We start from the raw sequence: 12,235 nt of genomic DNA on the forward strand, positions 1-12,235 counted from the left end.
TAAGGGGAGAGGAGGGCCGAGGGGTGGTGAGCTCCCCAGCACAGTCTGTGTGTAAGTCAGGCCTGCAGTGATACAGGGGAGGAGCCTCCTGCAAAGGGAAAGACCAGCCTGGGTAACGTCTGGGGATTATCCAGCCCTAAGACTCTGAGCTGGACCCCTGATGCCCAGCATCTCTTTATTTATTTACTTTTATTTTTATTTTATTATTTTATGTTTTAGGCCACGCCATGCGGGATCTTAGTTCCCCGACCAGGGGTCAAACCTGTGCCCCCTGCATTGGGAGCACAGAGTCATAACCACTGGACCGCCAGGGAAGTCCCGCACCATCCATTTTAGAGATGAGTTGCTCTTGACGTTATTTCAGGCAGTTGTGCTAATCCGAGAATGAGGAGACACTTTTTAGATATGGAAGGTCTTCCTAATATTCTCAAGTACAGGCAGCCCTCAAATCTGCTACAGTAGGAGCTTTACTGGGGTCTCACAGAGGCCCTTTGATCTGGGAAGAGGGAGGACTGAGTCTCCTGGTGGAGACAAGGGCCGGGGCTGCGTGGCCACTTGGAGCCTCAGCACCTGGTCAGCGCCCAGCCCGCAGCAGGTGTCAGGCAGGGCAAGGCTTGCACAGCTACTGCACGCAGAAATGGGCCTCGGGGCCTCAGCAATTCTCCTCACTGCTCTCCCCCAGGGAAAACTGGCCCTGCAGCACAGCCTCCAGGAGCCTGGCACGGGGAGCTCGCCAGCATGGCACGTGTGGACTCGGCGAATATGGCCACGTAGGGCTTCAGCACGTCATAGGGGAAGTCAGGCGTGAGCAGCCTGCGATGCTGAAACCACTTGGGCCCCTGGGGGAGCAGCAAGCCGTTCCCTGGGGAAGCGATGGGAGAGGGTGGGCCGGTCAGGTCACACAATCCTGCCCCATCCCTGGCAGCCCGGGGCACAGCCAGCCCACCCAACCCCACCCCCGTCCTCCCTGCCAAGCCTCGCATCCCAACCCAGCTCTGCCTTCCAGCCACCCAGCCTCGCAGCCTCTGGTGACACCAGCCTGGGTCCTGCCACCTCTCCTTTCCTCAGGCCCTGGCCCCAGCCAGTGCCACCAATAAAACCTCCTGGATCACCTCTAGTGCTGCCTCCTCCAGGAAGCTGTTCCTCACAGGGACGCATGTCCAGAGCCTTTGCCCTGCCTCTCGTGGGAAGAGACACTCTGGCAGGAGAAGGTGCCTGAGACCCACCTCCCTGGCAGCCTGGAGCTCTCCTGCTTCCTCCCGCATTTCCTACTGAGCAGCTGAGCTTAGCATAGGCAGTTGGGGGCTGGGTGGTCCAGTGGATGGAACAGCTACCAGAGTGGGCACTGGACAGGGAGGTCCGCACAGGGAAGGCTCCTGCTCACCCAGCACCAAGGGCAGGAAGGCAGGTGCCCGCTCACCAATCCACTGGAGGAAGAAGTCAAACACATCCAGGGCCTTAGGATCTGCAGGACAAAGACAAGCTTGGGTCAAGTGGGGCCTGGGATTTCCAGAGGGAAACCTCCAGAAATGGGGACCTCAGCTGCCTAGACTTAGGGTACAGGCCCAGGACCCCTCCCCACATGGTTCCTTTGCTCTCAGGAAACCCCACCTTCTCCCAGGAGCCCTCACCTCCTCGACTGTACACAGCTTTGGTGTAGTCAGGGTCATAGATGTTCAGGAAGCCAAGGAACTGTCCCAACCAGACTGGGTAGGAGTAGGGATACCACCTTGTCCAGACTTCCTGTCTGCCAGATCTGAAATGGCAACAGAAGGCCAGGCCACTCGGGAACCCAGCGTCACCAGCCAGGCCAGCAGGGAAGAGAGGAGGCCGCCCAGGAAGGCCCAGGGAGCGCCCCTCCCTCCTCCTGCACCCCCTCTCCTAGCCAGTCACCCTGTCCTACACATCTTTGGGCTCAGTCCCCTCTCCAGCCCCATAGCCACTGCTCTAAGTCCAAGCCACCTTCTTATTGCCCATGGGTGAGCCCAGCAACCCCAAACTGGTCAACCTACTTCCATCTGGTGCCTGCCACCAAACCCCTATCTCCACTATAGGCAGAAAGAGATTTCTTTTCAGCATCAAAGTTTTTCATTAGAAAGAGAATTCCAGCTTCTTGTTCCATACAGAAACCACCTTGATTCCCACCCTGTTATGTCATGCAACACATTTTTATTGAGGACCTGCTATGTGCAGAGCCCTGTCTCGGGGGAATGAGAGAAACATGATCCTGCCCTTTCCGTCTATGGGGGGAAGACTGATAATAAACAAGTAAACAACAAAGTAAAAAGATTGCAGAAAGTAGAAAGTAATAAGAAGGAGATAAACACAGCACTGGGAGAGGGACCGACGGGAGGCCCTGCTTAGGTAGGGTGACCCAGGATGGGCTCTTGCTGGAAAGGACATTCAAGGTCAAACCGGAAGGATGATAAGGAGCTGACCGTGTGAAGAGTAAGGGAAGAGCATTCCAGGGAGAGGGAACAGCGAGCACAGAGTCTGGAGTAGGAAAAAGTATGGTGTCTCCCAGGAGCTGCCACCACGTAGGACAGTGGCCTGAGAAAGCGTGGTGTGTGCTCTAGGACAGAGTATTGAAAGGATGAAGAGCCATCATAGAGAAAGCACTTGGCACCATGCCAGCACAAAACAAGTAGCTACAAAATGAGTGAGAGCAATGTATTAGCAAACCTGGAGTTAGACATTTGAGGTGATGGTCTTAACTCTGACACTTATTTGCTTTGTGCCTTGAACAGTCAACTGACATCTCTGGCCCTGTTTTCTTGTCCATAAACCAAGGTTAATGACACCTGGTGAATTGAGGCGTCTTTGTGACTGTGCTTTGGAAAGTATAAGCACTACGCAGACGTTGAGGCGACAGTTGGAAACCTTTCCTGCTTGTACTGCCTGCGTCGAGCAGGGCACAGAGTAAGATACCTCACTTTCTCAGAATCACTTCTGTATCTCGTTCCAGGTGAAAAGTGATGATATCGATTGACCCAGGTGAAAATCAACAGAACTGTTCTGTGCCTTGCACTGGATGGGGAAAGCAGCAGATATTTAGGTTTAGAAAACTTTTGCCTGGAAGTTGCAGCCTTTGTAGGAGAGGAAAAGTAATCACGATATGATAAATTGCATCAGCATCAAACCCAACTTTTTCAAACACAGAAAACAAGAAGTGCCTGGAGCGATCTCCCCACAGCAGTAATCGCTTCAAGCTGCTGCCTTGGGAATTGACTGCATCCCCTCTTCTGCCTTTCTGTTGCCTATAAACTGAATCAGGAAGCATCCTGGAATAAAATTATTCATTTCCTTTTTAAAAATATGACATATGACCCCAAACTGACCCTAGTCTGCTGAAGGTGATGCTTTAACCAGTGCAAAGTTGTGCTTGTCCCTCCTTCACCTGTTCATCAAATCAGTAAGTATTTATTGGGCATCATCAGTAAGCACAGTCCTCTGGTCCAGGCTATGGAAGGTATAAGGATATAGAACGCCTAGTGACAACCTTCAAGGAGTCCTTGGTTGGGTTGTGTGGGTACCAAATGAATGGGAAAAATACTTACTGGTTAATAAATATTGACCACAGATGACACAGTGTTTTTGAGTTTAGCTCATATGCTACAGAGAGTTGTACAGTCTGCTTTGATCACTTTGTTATAAGCTCATTGAAAAGTCTCCATAAACATCATTTTCAATGACTGCCCCATCCAAGCACATGGTTTGCCTAATCCTTTCTCACAAACGCAGCCCTGGATAGTGAGGTTTGCATTTATACCAGTACATGGCGTTGATAACCTGAAACACTCTCCTGCTACTTGGAAACACTGGAAAACAGATCAAGCATGAAACGCCCCTGGAAAATTAGGGGGCTGTCATGTATGGAACAGAGGCTCAACCCACTAGTCATCTCTCTATGTTCACGGTTAACAGCAAAGTCTCTGGAGCTGGACTCCCTGGGTTTGAATCCTGGCTCTACTTCTTATCAACAGAGTGACCCTGGGCAAGAAGCTAACCTCTTTGTGCCTTAGTTTTCTCATCTAGAGCATGGTGATTTTTTTTTATTTAAATCAGTTTTCTAGGATTGTTGTGGGAGAAACCATATACTGGGCTTTGCTCAGTGCCTAGAACATAGGAAGTGTTCACTAGTGTTCACTAGTACTGAGCATGTGAGCCCACCTATACAGAAGAAGCCGAGGACTGAGGGAGGGAAAGAAAGAGGTACAACCAGAATTCAAACGCAGGCTCTCCCACTTCAAAGGTCTTTCCCTTACTGCCCATATGCTGTGAGCGAAAAGCTGGTGCTGAGCCAAGTAAGGGAAAGAGTCAGAGTCCAAGAGTCCCCGGGGTGGGGGGGGGGGGGCGAGGGGGGGGCGAGGGGGGCCCAGAGCGGGATGGAGACCAACCACAGAACTGGGGGAAAGTGGAGAGGAACGAATGTAAGTGGTTACATGCCCTGGAGTTTGGACCGAGCCCAGGATTTAGGGGAAAGAAAAGAACTCTGGCCTCATGGGTTGTGTAATGCATTAGCTGTCAGGAGGATGGGCAAAGGAGGAGGGTGTTGGGAGTAAGAGGTAAATAGGTGGAAGAGCAGGTCTGTAGGAAATGGGGCCCCTTGGAGGATGCCTTCCAAGGAATTCTTCCTGAAATGCATATTTTTTTTACTTTCTGCGTTTTGGGTCTTGGATATGACCTAGAAGGAGATAATGATGAGAAAAGTGAGAGAAGTGTTGGGTTGAGGATGGTGTCCTCATCCCTGACTTTTTAATGTATGATATCCATGGATTTGCTAATACATTAAAATTTTTCTAGCGTTGCCAACTGGTATTCTCCTATCCATTTTCCAAGACATCTTTATTTTATTTTTATTTTTAATTTTTTTATTACCCACCAAACTGGGAAAAGCCTTGACCTTTATTTTTTTAATTTATTTATTTATGTATTTTTAACATCTTTACTGGAGTATAATTGCCTTACAATGACGTGTTAGTTTCTGCTGTATGATAAAGTAAATCAGCTATACATATACATATATCCCTGTATCTCCTCCCTCTTGTGTCTCCCTCCCACCCTTCCTATCCCACCCCTCTAGGTGGACACAAAGCACCGAGCTGATCTCCCTGTGCTATGCGGCTGATTCCCACTAGCTATCTGTTTTACATTTGGTAGTGTATATATGTCCATTCCACTCTCTCACTTCGTCCCAGCTTACCCTTCCGCCTCCCTGTGTCCTCAAGTCCATTCTCTACGTCTGCATCTTTATTCCTGTCCTGCCCCTAGGTTCTTCAGAACCATTTTCTTCTTTTTTTTTTAGATTCCATATATATGTGTTAGCATGCAGTATTTGTTTTTCTCTTTCTGACTTACTTCACTCTGTATGACAGTATCTAGGTCCATCCACCTCGCTACAAATTCTCAGTGTCGTTTCTTTTTATGGCTGAGTAATATTCCATTGTATATATGTGCCACATCATCTTTATCCACTTATCTGTCAATGGACACTTACATTGCTTCCGTGTCCTGGCTATTGTAAATAGTGCTGCAATGAATATTGTGGTACATAACTCTCTCTGAATATGGTTTTCTCAGGGTATATGCCCAGTAGTGGGATTCCTGGGCCATATGGTAGTTCTATTTTTCATTTTTTAAGGAACTTCCATACTGTTGTCCATAGTGGCTGTATCAATTTACATTCCCACCAACAGTGCAAGATGGTTCCCTATTATCCACACCCTCTCCAGCATTTATTGTTTGTAGATTTTTGATGATGGCCATTCTGACCTGTTTGAGGTGATACCTCATTGTAGTTTTGATTTGCATTCCTCTAATGATTAGTGATGTTGAGCATTCTTTCATGTGTTTGTTGGCAATCTGTATATCTTCTTTAGAGAAATGTCTATTTACATGTTTTGCCCTTTTTTTAACTGGATTGTTTGTTTTTTTAATATTGAGCTGCATGAACTGCTTGTATATTTTGGAGATTAATCATTTGTCTGTTGTTTCATTTGCAAATATTTCCTCGCATTCTGAGGGTTGTCTTTTCGCGTTGTTTATGGTTTCCTTTGCTGTGCAAAAGCTTTTAAGTTTCATCAGGTGCCATTTGTTTATTTTTGTTTTTATTTCCATTTCTCTAGGAGGTGGGTCAAAAAGGATCTTGCTGTGATTTATGTCATAGAGTGTTCTGCCTGTTTTCCTCTAAATTTTATAGTGTCTGGCCTTACATTTAGGTCTTTAATCCATTTTGAGTTTATTTTTGTGTATGGTGCTAGGGAGTGCTCTAATTTCATTCTTTTACATGTAGCTGTCTAGTTTTCCCAGCACCACTCGTTGAAGAGGTAGTCTTTTCTCCATTGTATATTCTTGCCTCCTTTATCAAAGATAAGGTGACCATATGTGTGTGGGTTTTTCTCTGGGTTTTCTATCTTGTTCCATTGATCTATATTTCTGTTTTTGTGCCAGTACAATACTGTCTTGATTACTGTAGCTTTGTAGTATAATCTGAAGTCAGAGAGCCTGATTCCTCCAACTCTGTTTTTCTTTCTCAAGATTGCTTTGGCTATTCTGGGCCTTTTGTGTTTCCATACAAATTATGAAATATTTTGTTCTAATTCTGTGAAAAATGCCAGTGGTAGTTTGGTAGGGATTGCACTGAATCTGTAGATTGCTTGGTGTAGTATAGTCATCTTCACAATGTTGAATCTTCTAATACAAGAACATGGTATATCTCTCCATCTGTTTGTATCATCTTTAATTTCTTTCATCAGTGTCTTATAGTTTTCTGCATACAGGTCTTTTGTCTTTTTAGGTAGGTTTATTCCTAGGTATTTTATTCATGATATATGGGAGTGTTTCCTTAATTTCTCTTTCAGGTTTTTCATCATTAGTGTATAGAAATGCAAAGGATTTCTGTGCATTAATTTTTATCCTGCTACTTTACCAAATTCATTGATTAGCTCTGTTAGTTTTCTGGTAGCATCTTTAGGATTCTCTATGTATAGTATCATGTCATCTGCAAACAGTGACAGTTTTACTTCTTCTTTTCCAATTTGGCTTCCTTTTATTTCTTTTTCCTCTCTGTTTGCTGTGGCTAAAACTTCCAAAACTATGTTGAATAATAGTGGTGAGGATGCGTAACCTTGTCTTATTCCTGATCTTAGTGGAAATGGTTTCAGTTTTTCACCATTGAGAACAATGTTGGCTGTGAGTTTGTTATATATGGCCTTTATTATGCTGAGGTAAGTTCCCTCTATGCCTACTTTCTGGAGGGTTTTTATCATAAATGGGTGTTGAATTTTGTCAAAAGCTTTTTCTGCATCTATTTAGATGATCATATGGTTTTTCTCCTTCAATTTGTTAATATGGTGTATCACATTGATTGATTTGCATATTTTGTAGAATCCTTGCATTCCTGGGATAAACCCCACTTGATCATAGTGTATGATCCTTTTAATATGCTGTTGAATTCTGTTTGCTAGTATTTTGTTGAGGATTTTTGCATCTGTGTTCATCAGTGATATTGGCCTATAGTTTTCTTTCTTTGTGACATCTTTGTCTGGTTTTGGTCTCAGGGTGATGGTGACCTCATAGAATGAGTTTGGGAGTGTTCCTCCTTCTGCTATATTTTGGAAGAGTTTTAGAAGGATAGGTATTAGCTCTTCTCTAAATATCTGATAGAATTTGCCTGTGAAGCTATCTGGTCCTGGGCTTTTGTTTGTTGGAAGGTTTTTAATCAGTTTCAATTTCAGTGTTTGTGATTGGTCTGTTTATATTTTCTATTTTTTCCTGGTTCAGTCTTGGAAGCTTGTGCTTTTCTAAGAATTTGTCCATGTCTTCCAGGTTGTCCATTTTATTGGCACATAGTTGCTTGTAGTAATCTCTCATGATGCTTTGTATTTCTGCATTGTCAGCTGTTATTTCTCTTTTTTCATTTCTAATTCTATTGATTTGAGTCTTCTCCCTTTTTTTCTTGATGAATCTGGCTAATGGTTTATCAATGTTGTTTATCTTCTCAAAGAACCAGCTTTTAATTTTATTGATCTTTGCTATCATTTCCTTCACTTCTTTTTCATTTATTTCTGATCTGATCTTTATGATTTCTTTAGTTCTACTAATTTTGGAGTTTTTTTGTTCTTCTTTCTCTAATTGCTTTAGGTGCAAGGTTAGGTTGTTTATTTGAGATGTTTCTTGTTTCTTGAGGTAGGATTGTATTGCTATAAACTTCCCTCTTGGAGCTGCTTTTGCTGCATCCCATAGGTTTTGGGTCATCGTGTTTTCATTGTCATTTGTTTCTAGGTATTTTTTGATTTCCTCTTTGATTTCTTCAGTGATGTCTTGGTTATTTAGTAGTGTAGTGTTTAGCCTCCATGTGTTTGTATTTTTTACATATTTTTTCCTGTAATTGATATCTAGTCACATAGTGTTGTGGTTGGAAAAGATACTTGATATGATTTCAATTTTCTTAAATTTTCCAAGGCTTGAAATTTGACCCAAGATATGATCTGTCCTGGAGAATTTTCCATGAGCATTTGAGAAGAAAGTGTATTCTGTTGTTTTTGGATGGAATGTCCTATAAATATCAATTAAGTCCATCTTGTCTAATGTGTCACTTAAAGCTTGTGTTTCCTTATTTATTTTCATTTTGGATGATCTGTCCATTGGTGAAAGTGGGGAGTTAAAGTCCCCTCCTATTATTGTGTTACTATCAATTTCCCTTTTATGGCTGTTGGCATTTGCCTTATGTGTTCAGGTGCTTCTATGTTGGGTGCATAAATATTTACAATATATCTTCTTCTTAGATTGACCCCTTGATCATTATGTAGTGTCCTTCTTTGTCTCTTGTAATAATCTTTATTTTAAAGTGTATTTTGTCTGATATGAGAATTGCTACTCCGTCTTTCTTCTGATTTCCATTTGCATGGAATATCTTTTTCCATCCCCTCACTTTCAGTCTGTATGTTTCCTTAGGTCTGAAGGGGGTCTCTTGTAGACAGCATATATATGGATCCTGTTTTTGTGTCCATTCAGCTAGTAAGACCTCTTTATTTTTTAATTATCTCTTTCCCTAGGTTGCCTACACCTACTATTCATTCCTTCAGAACATCCTTTATCATATTTTATTGTACTAATTTATTTCTCTGCCTTTAGGCGCTAAACTGTGAACTCAAAATATAGTGGTTTTGGGGTGAATTAATGACTGACTGAATGAATAATTCTATGAAGTATTCAGAGAAAGGATTACTATCCTACCTGTCTTAGTCTCCTGGGACAACTGTAGCAATGTACCAGAACCTTGGTGGCTTAAAACAATATAAATTTAATATGTCATCATTCTTGGGGCCATAGTGTGAAATCAGTATCCCTGGGCCAAAATCAAGATATTGGCAGAGCCACACTCTCTCGGGAATCTCTAGGGTGAATTCATTCCCTTTCTTTTCCAGCTTCTGGTGGCTGCTGGAATTCCTTGGCTTATGGCCACATATCTCCATTCTTCAAAGTCAGCATCTTCAAATCTCTTTTCACTCTGTCTTCACATGATCATCTCCCATGTGTGTTACATCTACCTCTGCCTCCCTCTTATAAGGATACAAATGATTTAATCTGGGAGCCACCTTGATAATCCAGGATAATCTCCCAGTCTCAAAATTCAGAATGTAATCACATCTTCCCAGACCATTTTTTCTACTAAGGTAATATTTACATGGTCCTAGAATTATCAATAGAATCTGATACATTTGGGAGTCATTATTCAGCCTCCAAATGTCTGCCCTCTGTCTCCCAAAAATTCATGTCCATTCCACTTGCAAAATACATTCACTCCATCCTATAATCCCCAAAACCTCAGTCCTTTATAGTATCAACTCAAGTCCAAAGTCTCATGGAAATATCATCGGCTCAGAAGTCTCAATCTTATTACCTAAATCATCTCACTTTGGTATGGGTGTGAGCCTGGGTATAAGCCATCCTTGAACAAAATTCCCCTAAATATTTGGCCCTGTGAAAGTAAAAAACAATTTATCTGTTCCCAAAGTAAACTGGTGACAAAGCCTAGTATAAGGGTTATAGACGTTCGTATTCCAAAAGGAAGACAAAAGAAGAAAGGAGTCTCTGGTTTGTAGCAATTTCAAAATTCAGCAGGGCAAATGTCTTTATATTTCAGGGTTGGGAATAATCCTTTGTGGCTTGAGGTTCCATCCTCTGGGCTCATGACTGTACCCTCTGACACTAAGGTTTTGTCTTGGAGTCATTCTCCCTTTCGCTTGAAGGATAGCACATATTTGCAGCTGAGTAGTTTTGTTACCTTGTTTCTTTCCTGTAGAATTTGGAGACCAGCATCCTTCCTTCATTTTGTCCTCTCTTGATCCCTTTCAGTACAAGCTAGATCAGCTAATAGAACATTCTCATAAATCTTGTGGATCTCCCCGGTATGCCACAGGGCTTCATACCATTAGAAAGGAAGATACTCCAGAGGTCTTTTCTGGATAACCCCACCTCTATTCCTGCCTTCTGAGTTTCTTGAGAGAATCTATGAGTCACACACTGACCACTTCAGAACCACCAAAGACACCCTTGGACTTCTCTGCACGACATGATTTCCTAATAGTGATTCTCTTCATTATAGCTTAATTTTTGCATTCTGGATAAGCTGGCAATTTCCCAGATCATAAAGAACTAGGTTATTTTTGTTTAACAGCTCTTCCCTCAATTTATTTCTTTATTCTTACTTCTTATTATAAGCAGCAAGAAGAAACCAGGCCATATTTTCAACATTTTGCTTGGAAATCTTGTCAGTTAAATATCCAAGGTGTTTTCATAGAAGCCCTGCTTTCCACACAACTGTAGCATATAATTTGGCTAAATTTCCTGCCACTATATAACAAGTTTGGTTTTCTCTAGTTTCCAATAACATGTCCCTAATTTCCTTCTGAGCCATCATCAGAAATGCCTTTAATGTTTATATTTCGCCCAACACTCTGTTATGATGAAATGTGTATTCTCTAAGACTCTAAGCATTTCCCTCCATGCTTCCACTTCATTCTGAATTTCCACCACGTATTAAAGTGACTGTCATTTTCCCATTGTATATTCCTGGCTCCTTTGTCATAAATTAACTAACCTTTTAGGAGCGTTTATTTCTGGGATCTCTATTCTGTTCCAGTGATCTATGTGTCTGTTTTTACAACAATACTGTATTGTTTTGATTACTATAACTTTATAGTATAGTCTGAAGTCTGGGAGGATGATACCTCCAGATTAGTTCTGTTTTTCTCAAGATTGCTTTTGCTATTTAGGGTCTTTTGTGCTTCCACGTTTTAAATTATTATTGAATTCAGTTTGCTAATATTTTGTTGAAGATTCTTGTATCTATGTTCATCAGAGATGTTGGCCTGTCATTTTCTTTTCTCGTGGTCTCCTTGTCTGCATTTGATATCAGGGTAATACTGGCCTTGTAAAATGAGTTTGGAAGTGTTCTCGCCTCTTCTGTTTTGGGAAGACTTTGAAAAGGATTGGTATTAATTCTTCTTCAAATGTCTTCTTCAAATTCTTCTTCAAATGTCTTCTTCTGTCTTCTTCACCAGACAGTGAAGCTGTCTGGTCCTAGACTTTTGTTTGTTGAAGGTTTTTGATTACCGCTTCAATCTCTTCACTAGTAATCAGCCAGTTTAGATTTTCTATTTTCTTCATCATTCAGTCTTGGTAGGCTGTATGTTTCTAGAAATTTATCCATTTCTTCTAAATTATCAAAATTTGTTGGCATTTAATTATTCATAGGAGTCTCATGTTCCTTTGTATTTCTATGGTATCAGTTGTAACATATCCTCTTTTTTTCTTGGTGAACCTAGGTAAAGTTTTATCAGAAGAGAGGAAAAATTTTTTAAATACCATTTTTTGTTTAAGAACAGATTGCAATTAATGATGTATTAAAGGCTCCTAAGCAGAGTATAAAAATTTTAATTGTATAATTATTTTCTAACATAGGATAAAAAGGAATTAGTAAAACTGCTCCTGCTACAACTGTAGTACTTCAGTGAAGCAGGACTGAAACTGGTGTTGGACCCTCTATGGATGATGAAAGTGAGGGATGCAGTCCCAGTTGAGCACATTTCCTGGTTGCAGTTCAAAGTAAACCTATTAGGAAAATATCATAATTAAGATTAAGGATAAAACTTAATCTTGAAATTCTCATGTATTTGAATGCAGAAATGATTTTACTATTGATATTGCAAAGCATATCTCTCCAATTTGA

General features: G+C 41.9%; 1 protein-coding gene across 1 annotated transcript in view; it reads right to left on the minus strand.

Annotated features, from left to right (window-relative positions):
* LOC136126710 (cytochrome P450 4B1-like) overlaps positions 1–12,235 on the minus strand; it is a 121,284-nt gene that overhangs the window by 108,801 nt on the left and 248 nt on the right. Inside the window, 3 exon segments of the mRNA XM_065882110.1 lie at positions 717–862; positions 1,421–1,465; positions 1,632–1,756. Of these exon segments, the coding sequence (XP_065738182.1) occupies positions 717–862; positions 1,421–1,465; positions 1,632–1,756 (316 nt within the window).

This window comes from Phocoena phocoena, chromosome 1 (genome assembly GCF_963924675.1).
Source record: "Phocoena phocoena chromosome 1, mPhoPho1.1, whole genome shotgun sequence".
Taxonomy (NCBI): Eukaryota; Metazoa; Chordata; class Mammalia; order Artiodactyla; family Phocoenidae; genus Phocoena; species Phocoena phocoena.